The sequence below is a fragment of the Diadema setosum genome, chromosome 4 (genome assembly GCF_964275005.1).
Source record: "Diadema setosum chromosome 4, eeDiaSeto1, whole genome shotgun sequence".
In the NCBI taxonomy this organism is placed as follows: Eukaryota; Metazoa; Echinodermata; class Echinoidea; order Diadematoida; family Diadematidae; genus Diadema; species Diadema setosum.
Window position 1 is genome coordinate 8,791,803 of NC_092688.1, and position 17,386 is coordinate 8,809,188.

Sequence of the window (17,386 nt, forward strand, 5' to 3'; positions counted from 1 at the left end):
ATTTTGTACTGAAATGTTGAAAATGCAAACCAAACCAAACCCACTAGAACCACAATCTTGGTTTCTGTTTTATTGCATATAGATGGGTTTAAAAAAAAAACCACCACAAACGTAGTAGAATCATTCAGTTTGTGTGTTATTACAAGAAAGTTAATGTGTGTCTTTCTATAGGATCCCACCATTACGGAAGACATCTTCATAATTCTAACAAACACACTGCAAAATTCATACGTGCTGACCAATCTCCATAATTTATGTTTGTGTATTTGATTTTTTTTTTTTACTATATATCACACACACATTAATTTCAAATGGCTGTTCACGCCCAAAATATTGTGGGATTCATTCATCTCTCTCTCTCTCTCTCTCCAGTTTCTCGTGGATGAGTACTTTTTCCTGTATGGGGATGCCCCTTATCACGCAAGGGAACTCGAAATTCTAGCGGAATATTTGGGAAATCTTCAATTAAAAGGTTGTAATAACAGATATTCAGGAAAATGTGAATGGCTAAATCATTGTATGTATTCTGTCACCTCTTGTTCCACGTGTTATGTCTTCACTGAGTACTAATAGTATTATCTATATGGAAAGAGATAGCGCACAATGAGGATGATGAGGAACAAAACGACAGCTGGAGTGGGATTGATTTGACAATTATGTTATGCGTATATTCTCACACTCGGATACCGAAAATGAAATTACAAAATTGAAGAAACAATTAAGACCTAAATCCTGTATTATTTTTTCATTATTGCGTGATTTTCTCATTTAATATAGTCATTAAATCAATTGAATATAGACCTACATGATTTTCGAGTCTGAAGATAATGGGGGCTTGACTATTTCTTGAGGGTGTAAGTCCCCCCCCCCCCCCCACCTCCTGCCTCCCCGATGATCGAGTATGGATCATACTGACGCTCAAGGTATCTTGCTCAGCCACAGCGTTCACTCGGAGTCATATTCTCAACTAAAAAAGTCGACTTCACGCCTAAGTGAGGATTTCACCTATCAAGTTTTATTGTGCAGATTCGGATTGCTTGCTTGTTATACTTTGATATCTTAAAAATAAAAGAATATCACTCTGTGGTTGCACATGGAGCTTTGGAAAGTTTCACATTTTGTTTGTGTTTAATAGGGTTCTGCTCACCAGCTTGAGGAGGGGGGGGGGGCGTAACAACCCCCTTGAATTCAGCCCCACCCTCCTTTCCATAATGGTCTTTGAACTATGTACTCCCATACATTGACTTTGATGGTGGTATTTATATTATATTTCATTTCATTTCATTTCACACATGCATGTTCACGTGCATGTTTTTTTTTTTTTATTTTCATTTCCAATCAAACACAGGTAATACAATTTGACATGATTACATGTATTGGAACATAATAATACACATTGGTTCTTTAAAAGAACTTCATGGAAATGAAAATTGAGGGGCTGCTAAAAAGCGAACTTGTAGATTGCAGTCCCCTCACTTACGTTACATTACTACAATACATTAATTATATGTGACTTTATAACACAATACAACGATACAGATATACCGTACAAGCTAATCATTGAAAGTATACAGTTTTCATTCAATCGAATCGGATGGTTACATGAAGTATACGCTTTCACATGTATACACATACACATACACACACACACACACACACACATACACACACACATACACATACACACACACACACACACATACACATACGCACACACACGCACGTACACACACATGTTTGCATCCACATACATTGTGCACACACAGAAGAGAGTAGGGAAAGAGAGAGAGGGAGGGAGAGAGGGGGAGTAGAGAGAGCGAAGGGCAGGTCAGCATTCTCGATGCAGGGTGAAGAAAAAAGAACAATTCCAAACAGTCAAACTAATCATGGGGTACATATGAGCTAATCAAATATTTCTTTAAATTACTATCTTTAAATTACTATTACTTTACATTAAATTACTATTCTTTAAGTTACTATTACTATCCAATAAATATCGGATGGCTATGAATGGGATACCAGGGAATATTGCACGAATCGAAGATGAGTGCAATATTGACCCTAACGAGTACAATATTCCCTGTTATCATCTATACTGTAGGACGTTTTAGCGGCGCATTAAAAACGCGTATTGTAGTCCGCTCAATTTTTACTGTTCAATCAGAGCATATTGAACGAAACGCATATTTCACTACTACAAATTGTTCATATTTTGTGAATTCATTTCTTTTCTGTAAGAGTGGGATAAAATTAAATGATGCATTTGTTTATTTTTAGTTTCTTCTGTAATAAGCAGTGAGTGGGGTACGTGTAGGGGGGGGGAGTAGCTAGTTGACAACAACAACAACAACAACAACAACAACAACAACAACAAAAAGATGCATCACATTGTTATTCTTTCTGCGTCTGTAATGTCCCACATCGGCCCCTCCCTTCATTGATATTATTCTCATTATCAGTAAGTGTATTATTCATTTTGATTACGAGAACTCGTGTGCGTACAAAATTACAATTATTATAAACACGAACAAAAGAGGTAGTTCCGAAAAACATTGTAACATGTTCATCGATGGCAGTATTGTTCTACGTCATATAGGCTGACATTTAAATTCAACAATAGCAGTCATTGAAATCATTGCATAAAAATTGATAAAAATTAAACTGTTTCATCTGTCTTGTACCAAGCATATCCAAATTCCAACTGCCTGAATCTGAAATACACTTTAAAAAGTTTTGGATAAAGACATCAGATACAGTTATTAAGAGTGAATGAAGCATATCAATATATTCTTATTATGGCCAATATAGGTTCGATGGAGAGATACTCTATAGTTTGTTTGACAATTCGGAGTTGTAATTAATTGTACATTAAACCATTTATGATGATGATTGCTTTCATATTGTTATCATGATGACATTAACAATGACAACCAGATTATATTGGTGCTCAAGCAAGTGTATTTTGACTATCAATCAATCAATCAATCAATCAATCAATCATAGTTTATTTCCAATCAACGAAAATCAAAAACATAAGTACAATGTATACATGTCATTAAATGATATTGTTCAAACGCTTGCAAAAGATTCATGTAATATACGAGACAAATTATAGAACAACATATATTGTACAATAATAAAGAGGAACACTGTACAAATACTACGTGGGCGAGCGGAAAATAAATTCGATTATGGAAAATAGTGATCCACTAAAAAGCAAAGCTTGTCGGACGTGGATCGCTAGATAAATAATTAGTAAATGATATACTATTCTATAACAATATAACAATTGCAACTCTGTTTTCGATGAATGTTTATTTTGGCACTTATACTAGTCTGGTCAGACAGGTTATGTTCCTAATAGGACCGACAATAAAATCACCACATAATTCATTTCATTTCATTTTATTTTCATTTCCGACAAGAGTATACAATATGATATGCCATTTGCATATACAAAAAAAAAAAAAATAGAGTACAATGTGACTTTTGCATATTCAGGCGAAATTAGTGCAGATTACAATTAAACAAAGTATAGTTTAAGGAAATGCATAGTCAAACTGTACTACTGAATCGTATCAAGAAAAGATATCGGAAATGGAGGGGACTGCTAAAAGTCTATAGCTTGTAGAATGCAGTCCCCTCATAAGTATATAAATAGTAATAGTCAAACGAAACGATAAGACAAATTGCGTGGGAAACAGCAAGGAACGTGAAATAAATCATACTAACACAATTGCCCACACATACAGGAACAAACAGCTCTCTTACAAACGCGTCCCTAGAATAAACAGGAGGTCAGAGAGAACAGAAAAAAGGGACAGGAAGAGGAGGACAGAGAAAGGAAGAAAGGAGAAAGAGTTCAAGGGTCAATGCCAAAGCACATGGGACCAGGCTTACCAATATATGGACTGCAGAAACGTTTTATGAAATGAATCAAACAAACCTGAAAACTATAAAACAATGAAGTAAATTTGCGGCTTTCAAAGATGTATGTCCCCAGTGATCGATTTGGGAATTCATGAAAAAATTCTTTGACTTAAAGGTAAAGGTATCAAGATTTAGACCTTCTTTTATGCTACTATCAAGGAAATTCCAGAATTTGGGTCCGGCAAAGGAGAATGTCGATTTTGTAAAAACCGTCCTAGACAATGGCAAATGAAATTCATTAGATTGTCAGGTGGAATATGAATGTACAGTTTTATTTCAAATAAACATAGCATCATACACAAGAGGGAGAGAATGATTCATTAGTTTTAAACTATCCTAAATTAACTTATTCAGTCATCATTCCCTCTTGGGTTTTAATTGATTTTCAGAACAACAACACCACCTTATTACATGGGAAACAATGAAAGAAATTAGGGCAATGCATGCGAAAGCAACAATTGCTATATCAAGCATGTAAATCCGATAGAATGGCATATCAAGAGTTGGTGGGCGCAAGTGTTCCCCTCCATGTTTGATCACGTGCTCGATCCAAAATGCAGCAGTATCTGCCGGCTTCATCGGTCGGTCTCGGAAGATGGCAGACAGTCGTTTGGCGGTAGCCTGATACTTAGGATTGGACAACACCTCGTTGAGCTGTTCGTATATGTGTTCTGTGCTGAGTCTGTTCTTATTTATTTTTGTGCCAAAGCCTTTGCTCAGGACCCTCACTGCCACGTCATATTGGTCACCTGCTAACGGCATGACAACCAGAGGAACTCCATGATACAATGCTTCATAATAGCCATTGTTCCCGCCATGGTATAGGACTGCTCGTGTTTTGGAATGCCCCATGAGATCGTTGAGGGGTAACCATGGCAACGCCTTGATGTTGTCAGGCAGTTTCCGAGAGGGAAGTTTCTTCAAGTGCATGATGACTTTCTGAGGAATCCGACTGAAGGCCTCTATAAACATCTCGATGACGTCTGGGTGTGATGTAGTAATTTGGGCAAAGTATGAGCCAAGTGAGAAAACCAGAACTCCATGGTCTCCGGAACTTTCCATGAATTCCTCCAGATCCTCGTCTAGAAGATTCGCAGGCCTTGACGTCACCCCACCAACTGGTATGACGTTTGGCATTAACGAAAACACAAACTCCCCAGAGATGTCCGAGTTAATAAAATACAGATCCACGTGTGCACTTATTGTAGACGTAAGATCCGGGTCTAAATCGTATTCAGGCACCAACTTACTGTAAGGATTCAGGAAAACATCTTTGGTTGCTACTTTGGAAAATATATAAAAGAATACATTTTTGCACCTTTCAAAGAATGACATAGAAGAAGAGAGCATGGTGATAAGGACGGGTTGGTAGGATGGTACAAAGGGGGAACCTGACTGATCAAAGATAAACGGAATCGGAACCATTGGAGCGAAAATTGCAATTGGAATATCTTTGGTGTCTTTGTGCCTCTCGAGATAGGATTTGACGAAAACTCCACAGGGCCAGACGACATCAAGAACGTAGGCATCATACCATCGCATTCGCTCAAGGAGTTCGGGATCCTCAAAGACAGCCCTACATGCTTGGCCATTGATGATGTTGACAGGTTGGAGCAGTTGCTTTTGCTGAGATATAATGGACTCTGTGAACACGATTTCACCCAGGCGACTGAAGCCTTCATCCATTTTGTCTATCAGCCCAGGAAAGTGGAAAACTTCAAAGTTAAATAGTTTCGAATCTGAGACACTATCGACAGCTTTGTGCAGGTATTCATCGGCCACCAAGAAGGTCACGTTGTGCCCCCTTTGTAATAGGCTCCTACCGATTGGTACGATGGAGAGAAAATGGCTGCCGTCTCCCAAACCACCCGACAAGAGAATGTTTGCTGATTCCACCTGTGAGGATGCGCATGCAATTATTAGCAGACCCAGAATGAACCAGCGATAGCATGTAGACATCCATCTTCCCACTGCCAAGTTCATGATGCTGCACTTAAAACTGTTCAGTCTGACAGGATACGTTGGATAGACAAACCATGCAGCCTGTATAGAAGTTCTGATAGAATAGATCATTGCAGGCTGTTCTCTCGCACTCATATTTCTCCGTGCAATTCGGAGTTGGCATTGTTGAATAGACTTTGAACCCACTATATATATATCGTAACTCTGAAAAGACTATAGCTCCGGCGGTGTTGAAGGGGGTCATGCACTCTATGTAACCTTCTGTGTTTGTGTATGAAGGTTCGCGCAAGATAATGATTATTCCGATTATGTGAATGTATAATGACTGCATTGAGATGAAATATCTCTACAGGAATGAAACAAATTACTCCTTTTATCACCAAGTGTATAAACAATGAAATTGTAAAAAGGAATGTATTTTGCAGTTATTCATTATGGTGAAAAAACAAAATCTAGCATTAAGTTACAGGGATAGTACAGTATTGGTGAAGATGAGAATTGGGATTTTAACTTTTTGCGAGATACCAAGTAAACTTTTATGACATAGTACAGAACATACAATTCTACGAGGAATTCAAGGTTTATTTCATGAAAATCGTGCTTGGTATGACTGAAACATCCAAAAACAAAGTAAAACAAAGCGATCGTAAAAAAGTGTGGGTCCCACACTTTATTAGAATTGCTCTGTTCTGAAAATGTCAGTTATTTCAACACCAATTTTCATCGAATAAACGTTGAATTCCTCATGGAATTACATGCTATTTCATATTTCATAAGAGGTTTCTCATTATCTCACCCAAAAATGTTAGAAACCTGAAATTAGGTCTCAACCAAAACTATACGATCCCTTTAAGCGATATGCTTCTGAATGCATTAGGGTTGTGGACCAATTCACCCCCACAAAAAAAAAAAAGACAAGCGGAAGGTGGTAATCTGGATACGTTCTCTACAGCGGTAAACAAAAAGTAGAACTAAAAGGAAAAGAAAAAAATTATCATAATTTATGAATGATGAGTGCAGCTGTGTAAAAGAGAACTGATATATGGCGAAAAAAGGTAAAGATGGATGACTTGTCTTACATATTAATTTATGTCATGGTTATGGGAAAGTTTTTTTCTTTTTTTCTTTTTTTTTTAAATCCAAAAGGTTGAAGTGACTGTTCTTTCTTTTTCCCCTTTTTATTTTACTTCAAGTAACGTCGATAGGACAGCCCTACTCACATTGTGTCTCACGTAGATAAATCTACAAAAGATAGTTATACGTGAAAATGTCATAAACAATTCAATCAATTCTATAATCTTTTTTTTCTCAATACAGCGCAGAGTCATTGTATTTTTTGTTTCATATCCAGTGTAAACCAACTGTAAGTGTCTCTTCAGTCCTGAAATATATATATATATATATATATGTATATATATATATATATATATATATATATATATATATATATGTAAATATATATATATATATATATATATATATATGTATATATATATATATATATATATATATATATATATATATATATATCTTTCTTTCGGGTCCGGCACGCTCCGCTTGAAGGAAGACGTCGGTTTTACCACATCCATCTATTCTGCAGTTGAAATACGTATAGGCCTATTTCTCCCTCATTAGCCACAACTTATCAATTTTTGTCAAGCCAGTGAATCATTCCTTTTTGAAATAACAGTGTTAACTGTTAATTTTATTACGTACGTATGTTTCGATGTTGAAATCTATCTTACAGGGTGGTGAGCACTGATCACTAGAATGGACGTGAGGCCCGATGATGGAGTATTTGAACGAACGCCAGCTACGACACACTGCAGCATAAGGGCTGGAGGAGAGCCTGCTGCGAACCCTTCGTGTTTTTGTTTTTGTTTTCCAATAAGATCCAACCATATATTTGTAACTGAAGAAGTCCTCAAATTTATTGCGAGTTGTATTTTGCAGGGAAATCATCTCGAATGCTTGCTCAAACAGAAACAAAAAGAACGTTTAAAAGAACTGCAAGAAATGATTGAAAAAGAACATCAGCATACACGGGTTTACTGAAGTAGATTTTCGTTTCGATTAAAAAAAGGAAGAAAAAAAAACTCACCTGCATGAATCTTCTGAGACAGATGAAAATAGGCTGGATCCTGCAAAGATGCGTCCCCTGGCCAGCCATGAAACATACTAGAGACAGTGTTCTCATAGAGTCATACCTCGCAAGGTTACGTTTTTATAGTTGTACCCACAAAACCAAGGAGTATTACCGGCAAAACAAAACAAAATAAAACAAAAAAAAATGTTATATACTGTGTTTTGTTTTGTTGGTAATAATATGTAATAGACCACAAAAACGAAACACCGAAAGGAACCAGGTAAAAATCTTTTAGTCGCCCTTACGGATAATGTTATTTTCATTTTACTTATTTTCAAGAATACATTATCCAAAAGAAATATACTTCATATAATGTATACGTCTACTTCAACAAAAGGACACTTTAGAAGATAAAGAGAACCCCGGTGTCAAAGAAAAACAATGTAATGCTAAATATATTAAGAAAACAGAAGTAATAATGAGCACACAAATATTATATTGTAAAAATCCTGCGGACACGATTATTTAGAGTGTGTGCATCATATACGAAAATTTTCGTCATTACGTTATTAAAGCAAATTTAGAAAAACAAAAACTTACTTCCGTCGTAAATATCACTTGTAACCCCGAATGAGTAATACATTCCATTGTATTTCTTCTTTCCATTCGTACATCAAAGTACACTGACACTCATTCATTAAACGCATTGCATGTAGATTACAAATCGAACATTGTGTTCTTTCTGTGTACCATTATGTCCAATTCTTTGCAACATTTCCTTAGTGTATAAGATTCCAATCAATATCTTGTCATAATAGTAGAGCGGATAAAACAGATTCATTATCATACTTTTTGAAACCAGGGATTTTAATTTGCTTTTGAATGCGAGAAGAGAATTACTGATAATTACGCTATTAGGAAGAACATTCCAGTCTATAAGTCCATAATTTTTAGTGTTTGTTTTTTTAGCAATATATATATATATATATATATATATATATATATATATATATATATATATATATATTCTTGCGAATCATAAATGCATAAGACGGCTTTGTCCGGTGTATATAAACATGAAATTCGTCGTTTCTTTTCAGCATGGTTGAAAATACGCTGGATAGATCACTTGTGGAAATCCTGTGTGTGTATATATATATATATATATATGTATGTATATATATATATATATATATATATATATATATATATATATTATATATCAACGTTATGTAAAAATAAAAATAAATCACAATATTTGAGAATTTTTTATTTGGATAGGAGAAAAGGCTTTTTGTTAACAAATATATTTAATATTGTTATGTGGGTGTTATTTTAGCATCGATGTAAGACAATAATTATCGACCAAATTACATAGATTAGAAGTTTATGACATCAATATAACCCGAGTTTTGTTTTGGGTCGTATATATACGGCCCAAAACAAAACTCATGTTTACCTAAATTTGAGCAGGGTCACACTAAAAATTACTTAGAGCTCGTACACAAGGACGTTGTCACGCGAAGAATGAGAGTAATCGTGCAAGGGTTTGTGAACTGTCACTTTTAATTTTGCTTTCCTTTTATCTGTAAAACAAAAACAAAATGTCTCTTTATTTTACAAATCTGCTTGTAAGCGTTCCTGTTCATATGTGCATGCAGATATATTGCAGAACATACTCTGTGAGCCCCATCTAGCTATATATTTCATGAAAAAGTTGCTTTAGATATTATAATAGCAAATCTTGCTGGAATGGCACTATAGCGTCAAGAATCCAGCTTCCTGATTGGCTGTTGCGATGAGAAGTCATGCCATTCTATCAAGTGTTGATTGCTATCCTGACATCTTTTAAATGGATGGGGTTGGAATACACACATTTAGGCCTGAATGTACATATAAAATATGAATTCTGGCACCACAGCCTCATAAAATCATAATGACATCGAGTTTAATGACCACACGGAGAGATGACGATGTGGCGCCACCTACGTAAATATCAAGAAAGTTTATTTGCTCGTTCTACTCTTTATTGTATGCTCTACTGGTGTATGAACTCGAGGTATACCCCGGGTTCCGTGGGTATGCCTACATAACGTTCAACATCAACTCAGTTCATTCTAACAATGAATAATGATAATATCAGTACAGGACAGGTGATCATGGTCTGGTCTTAGAAAACATTACATTCTAATTATGAAACACATGAACTTTACTTTTGCAGAATGCTAAAAAGTGCATGTATAATACTCTATATCTAAAAACATAAGACTCTAACATATCTAAAAAATAATATATATTTTATTGCATGTTTCCGTCTGTGTATACTGCTCAGAGTTATGTGTATCTATGGAATGCTATAAATTATTATCGTTTTAAATCACTGCACTTGTTATTATTTGTTTGGCATGTGATTTTGAAATATTATGTTTTCAATTTATAGTTGATTGTATGAGGAAATAAATCAAATCAAATCAAAACATTGCCGTGGCAAATCAACCTGTGTGTTTGCGATTGTTTGCAATATTGTTTGCAATATGATTTTTGCAGAATGTTTATTTATTCATTTGTCTTTCTTCCAACAATAAGCAATATGCCAATAACATAACAATAACATTGACACTTTCTTTCAGGAGTATATAGGAACAACAACAGCTAACACTAAACTTTTGCAAATACATAAAATATATAATTGCATGTGTATGTGAAATGATAAGAAAGTGTAGCAATATTTTGAGAAAGGCAAACGAGGAGACCTTAATGAAGCATAGCTTGTAAGGCAAGGTCCCTCAGGAATAAAAGAGAGAAAAAATACATGTATATATATATATACACATATATATATATATATATATATATATATATATATATATATATATGTATACATATATATACACACACACATAGTGGAAGAAAAAAAAATAACAAAAGATACACAATCTCAAACGAAAACAGGGTATACACAAGGGAGGCTATGTGCAATGGGGTGAAGGGAGATTATTTACATAAAACAAGGGTAGGAATGAAGGGAGGGGGTGGAAAGGAAAGATAAAGAGAGGGTTATGTGAGACGATAAAATACATACACAACACACACACCCAACAAAATACAAAACAAAACAAAAATCAAAACAAAAAAACAAAACAAAACAAAACATGACAAGAAGACAACTGGGTCTCAACAATATTATACATCGATGCTTCGATACTTAAAAATGCTATTTAAAAGAGTGAAGATTATAAGACTATCTACATGTATGACATTTATCTAAAAACATTACTGTGGCAAACTAACCTGTGTCTTTGCAAATGATATGCAAGTTGTGAAACTTGAGCTCAGTTTAATGTCTATTCATCCATTCTGAACAGTTATTCATACATGGCGATGATGCAGAAACTGCATGCCAATAATAAAGGCTAATACAGTGTACATACGAAGTTCGTACCGAGTATTCGTACCTGCAGCACTGGATGCACCTAGCACCTCCCATACCGTACCCATCCATGGTTTGATTATGCAGCTTGCGCGCCGTACTACTAACGAGATATGTGTAGTGTGTGCGCGTCGCTAACATCAAAACAACTTCCGGTTTATCCAGCATACTTCCGCACTGGGTTCATTCGAAAGCAGGTGAGACACCGGGAGAAAATGCGAGGAAAACAGCGAAGTCCTGGTGAAATATGCGCCGATTGTGGAACAATAGGTAAATGAAACATATACCTTGTAGATGCAGGCTATTTAGATGGTATACGAAGCCATTAAAGTCAAACAAACTTGAAGTAGAATGCTGCATATTTTACGATAGCAGTGGGAACGGCACGAGAGATTCGGTGTGCGGGAGGTGACGGGGAAGGCAGCCGCTCCTCTCCCGCTCCCCTGCAATTTATGCAGGCATGTATGATTTTCCTGCAGTGCAGTGCGGGCATCGACTCTAGCTAGCTATACGTAGGCCTATTGCATGTGTATTCATTACGAAAGGAGGGGCAGTAAAGTACTGTTCATAAATCCACATACAGATTCTCTTTGTGTCCCAAGGAGTCAGTTGCACTTCCTTTTTTCATATGTCAAGTTTCTATAGTGAATTACTGAAATGAATATGAAACTACTTTTAGACTAATTGAGGTTTGGCTTTCTCATTTTCCATGTTTCCTGAGCTGTGTATATAGTGTGAATGTGTGAGACTGTAAATTACTGTTTTATTATGAAGTGCACTGTAGTACAGTTAGGTGCACCTTGGCCTTTGCTTGGACTTGTTGGCTAAATTGATGATTAAAAAAAAAATTAATTAGACTACCAACAGTACCATTGTCTAAAATGCGTGAGTTTCACAAGGTTTTCACAGCAAAATATAAACTCGGGTTTATCTGTAGTTGCTGCATTCTACTAGTACTACATCAGCAATATGATGAATGAGATTGCTGCATGTTCCAGTATAAAATCTATCAAATTGCAATGAAGAAGCCGAAAGGTGAGCTCTATCGAGAAAACAGCTAGACATCTCACCATGTAAAATGTTAGGCAGGATGATACCATTTATATCCAACTTATTTTTGGAACGTTAGCTAGATCAATGATGAATACTACAGTATATAAGCGTGTGATTTACATTTATACAGTGTATCATGTTGGCTACTTCTGATTGTGTTCAAGGCTTTTTTGACAATCTTGAGATTACAGTTGTAAGGCCCGAATTCACGAAGGTGGTACAAATGAAACCATGGTTTAAACCATGGACAAAAACCATGGAGCGCCAAGTGTCGCACGGAATATTTCATTATGAAATTGGTCATTTCGTCGACAAAATGACCGTTTCGTTAACGAAATTATCATTTCGTGGACGAAATGCTCATTTAGTTACAAAATGTCATTTCGTTATATAATCATTTCATCGACGAAATGACGCTTGTAATTGTTGAGATTTTGTGATAGCTTCTTGAACATAGACTCACTGCTCTGTATTTGGTGACTCATACTGTATGTACATTGTAAAGTAAATATGGCATACATTTTGCAAGTGCACTATTATCATACCAAGACAATTTTGTGAGTGGTTGAATTGTTAATTAAAACCGCCGTTATGAAATGAGAAATGAGAATTGTCATGTGTGATATACTGTGCATGGTCTAGTGTTATTACCAGTATAATCATCCGGTTGTAACTGCTGGAATAGGACTCTGCTGAAACGAAAGATAATTTTTAGTTGAGGACATTATTGTAAAAATGGACATTTTCATGGTGTAGAAATTTTCCCACATGGTACTGAAGCGAAAAAAATAATGTACGATTATGATATCTGAATATCTCTTTTATTCCGCATAATTGAAAACATGCAAAATTCATAAAATTACCAGACTGAGTACGAAAAAATTGTTGCAAGAAAATGTCCACTTTTAGAGTGCTGCAGTATATTCTGTTCATGAAACGGGATGGAACATTGTAAATTTGACAAGCATAGGTACTGGTACTGGTTAGCACCACAATGTCAGATCAGCTACAGTTGTATGTCAAAACCATTGGAGGACTTCCATGTACACATTTTTGTGGCAGGCAATCATGCATGAGCTTTATGATTTTCATCCCTTTGTATCACACAGATCCTGGCTGGGCGTCTCTGAACAGGGGCGTGCTCATCTGTGATGAGTGCTGCAGTGTTCACAGAAGTCTGGGGCGCCACATCTCACAGATCCGAGCCCTTCATCATGGCCCGCCGTGGCCCAGAAGTCTCTATGAGGTGAAAAGATCTGAAGCTTCAGTGCAAACTGATTCAAGGACAAGTTCACCCAAATTTAGATTTTTAAGTAAATGCAGCAATACATCTGGTAGAACACATCGGTGAAAGTTTGAGGAAAATCTGATTATCTGTTCAAAAGTTATGAATTTTTAAAGTGCTATCGCTGCACTCGCTGGATGATAAGATGACTGCACAGCAGTTTATGACATCACTGCAGGACATTTGATATACACACTTGTAAAGAGAGTTCAATATATTTCCAGATTTCTGGCAAAGTGAAAGAGTGATTGACTTAACTCTTTCAAAGAGCAGGGGAAACAACGTCACTCTTTAACGTGTGTCAGTCAAGCAAGTCTGGGGAATGTGTACTTTTCTTTAAAAAAATGAAATTTTGTTTCTCTTTATTTTCTTCTTTGTATCCTGGTACAAATTTGAACATATGCACATGTGTGCATCACAAAATAGTACAGTCTTCTTATCAAATGATGGCTGCACGGAAAATCTAAAATTCGTAACTTTTGAACAGACTGTCTGATTTTCCGCAAAATTTCACTGAATGTGTTCTACATGCTGTACTAATGTTTCTACATGCACTCTAGCCACACATAATTTTGTGTGAACTTGTCCCTTAAGGTTACACTGTGTGTCAGAATAGATAAGTAACATCATTGCCCTATTTCATTAATATTCCTTCTTTGAAACATTTATCAACATATTAACCCATTGAGGATGGACTGATTTTGCTATAACACGCATTTCTCATAGACACCCACCCGAGTATACGTGGGTCTCGTCCTCAACTGGTTAAAAAGAAGACATTGCTGTACTGTACATGTATGTCATAAATGGATTCATGAAATGCACAAAGAGCTCTCATTACAATTATCTCAAAGATGGCATAAAATGCAAAAGGACATTTATACATATGATATCAAGCCATACAGGTAGAGAAGATTTTTTTGTTTTGTTTTTAACTTTATGATGTCCTCTGTATTATAGTCATTGGCTATACTTGATAGTAGCAGGTACTGTGTACAGTCATACAGTGTATATCATTCCAATTATTTTGTCATGCCTCCAAATCTCTTGTGAGGATTTTAGGTGATTCCAAAGGATGGAGTCATAGAAAGATTTGGTTTTCTCTGTCCTATTAAAAGTGGCAATATGTTTTCCAAAGTGGCAGTCTGTCTACAGTATTGCTCGAAAGAAAGTGGACAGTTTCCCGCGGGGGACCACGGTCCCCCGCGAGACACCACGGTCGGGCGCACACAAGGCTTCCGCGAGATTTTTATCCACACGCGATCGATTGCTAAATGTATTACAGTGTAATCGATCATGAAAAGGCAGATCGCTGATCGCTTGTCTCATTGCTACGCTGGCTAGCTGAGCGTGCACCGTACTGCCTGCTGTACAACCTGCTGTTGCTATAACTGCGTGGTGACTTCACCAACATACTTCTACCCGCGGTAATTGTGAAAAAAGATCGAGTTCGGAGGCCAGAAACAGTGTAGTTCATGTTGATTTGGATGAACCAGTACTGGTGGCAATTTTGCCTGCCTGCGTTCGGAAGCTTGTAAATTTCCGATCGGTTGCGCGCGCTTGTGGAGAGGGACGCGCCGTCAAAGATTAGCTCCGTGTCAAAACTAATGCAAAGGCGAGGATATTCTAACGAGTACAATATTGTACTGCATGCAGTGAGCTGATCATTGTACTTACCTTATGCAGCATCATCGCAAATATTGTTGTTCACCAAACGAACCACGTGTAACAACTTTCGTAAAGTTATATCTAAGGTTCATTATCAGCAAAAAAAAAAAAAAATAAGGGGAAAATAAACAAATGACAGTAAATAGAAGTGAAGAGATTGTATACTAGTACTATTATGCGGTCTCTTCGGACCGAAGAAACTTGACACCCCACCCATCTCCCCTGTGGAAATTTCCACAAAACCAGGTGCCACACCCAGGTGCGTGCCAGACGAAAGAATGCGCGCCCTGGATTCTGTAATTAAACAGCGTGTAAATAACATGGAAATATCGATCAAAGAACTTCCTCTGAGTTGATCATTGCAAAGATATGATTCTATAGCCTTTCTTTTGGTGCATGGTAGGAAATATCGAACAGTCGATTATAGTGTACACTGTACTTGTTCGAATAATTTTATTTGTTCCCTGGACAATGAAAAGGCTTGATTAATCGCTGGACTAAACATGCAATCACAAAAATACATGAAAGGTCTCGTATAGAGAAATTCACTACGTACGAGTAAGTCCTATGTGATGAAGCCACCAGCCGGTTAGACAGCAAAATCATGACAATTAATTTCACGCTCATCAAAGCTGCTTATTACTTTTCAAAGTTTTGGCTATCAACATTCCTTCGTGAGTGGTTTTGGATTTGTTTTTTTTTTTCCCCTCGCCAAAAAGACCTAAATGATTTCTCCATATCTAACGTAATACAATGTACAACTGTTTACCGCATTCGATTATTTTCATGACAAGCAGGTTCTAATATTCTCCACGTTCACCTGCCACTCGATGAAGACCAGTTGGTACACACACCTCCTTTCACGAGGGACAAAGGAATATAGGGAGAATGATGTCTTGAAGTCCACGTGTCCATTAACAAGAAAATATCACTGTAAAATAGATATATTTGTGGCATGAAGCTTCCATGAATTGTCACTGGCATGTAATGCATTGTGTAGACAAAAGGAAAACGAAAACAAATAAAAAAAAAAAAATTATATGCATTTTTCTTTCGCAAATCTTGGTGGACTCCACGCAAAAACTCTCGGCGTTTTCAGTAATGATAATGGCAGAGTAAGGTATACGTCTGTGTTATCGATGAAAAAATAACGAAGCATATCAATTTTTATTACTCTCAGAATATTGTCAGTTCACTAACTGACTTAGAAGACACCATCCTTCGTGTTTTGGCGACGATCATGACACATAACTTGGGATTCAAGAAAATGATATCACAGTTATCTATGACCGAGAAGACAATTTTTTTTTTATATGTTCGGATTTAATACTAATGATATTTTTTTATATGAGAAATATGACAGATGATGCGAATATTTTATTTGGGTTGATGCAGTTTATTGACATGAAAAGAATTTTCTCGTTCACCATGCCCCTCGCGAGACGAATCAGTCTATGAACGTTCTCGCGGGGAACAAAACGCTAATTCTGGCAGGCGGGGGCGTGGGGGCATTGTGTTCGCACTTTCTCGCGGGGGACCAAACGTTTTCTCGCGGGGAACCTTTTGTGTATAATGCACTTTCTCGCGGGGGACCTATTGTGTGAGCACTTTTCTCGCGGGGGACCATTCGCTTTCTCGCGAGAGACCAACCACATCGCGTGCGGACCGTCCAAGACTGCACCGTATAGGAACTCACCTTAAGCAAGTTTGTGTACTGTCACTGAAAGATAAAGGCACTAGAACATAACAACCTCTTCGTCCTCTAAAATTATAATTGCGAATTCACTAATCATAATCTCTCGTGTTTTGGTGACGATCATGAGTAGGCGCCTACACAAAACGGAAAAATCATCTCGGATCCCAGCAAAAAAAAAAAAAAAAAAGATATTTTTTACAGTCTTACAAAAGTGTATTAACGTAAGTTTTATTTGCTGTCAATGAAAAATAAAGACAAAAAACTCTTATTCCTCGA

General features: G+C 36.6%; 2 protein-coding genes across 2 annotated transcripts in view; one reads left to right on the forward strand and one right to left on the reverse strand.

Moving 5' to 3' along the window:
- Positions 1-4,188: 4,188 nt before the first annotated feature.
- LOC140227471 (UDP-glucuronosyltransferase 2B4-like) lies at positions 4,189-5,913 on the reverse strand. Its single transcript, XM_072307873.1, has one exon. It carries the CDS (start codon positions 5,911-5,913, stop codon positions 4,288-4,290), a length of 1,626 nt encoding a protein of 541 aa, XP_072163974.1. The 3' UTR covers positions 4,189-4,287.
- Positions 5,914-11,595: 5,682 nt separating this feature from the next.
- Positions 11,596-17,386, forward strand: part of LOC140227544 (ARF GTPase-activating protein GIT2-like) — a 101,246-nt gene continuing 95,455 nt past the window's right edge. The window contains exons 1-2 of the mRNA XM_072307949.1: positions 11,596-11,678; positions 13,571-13,707. Of these exons, the coding sequence (XP_072164050.1) occupies positions 11,624-11,678; positions 13,571-13,707 (192 nt within the window). The 5' untranslated portion in view covers positions 11,596-11,623. The remainder of the gene's footprint in view (positions 11,679-13,570; positions 13,708-17,386) is intronic.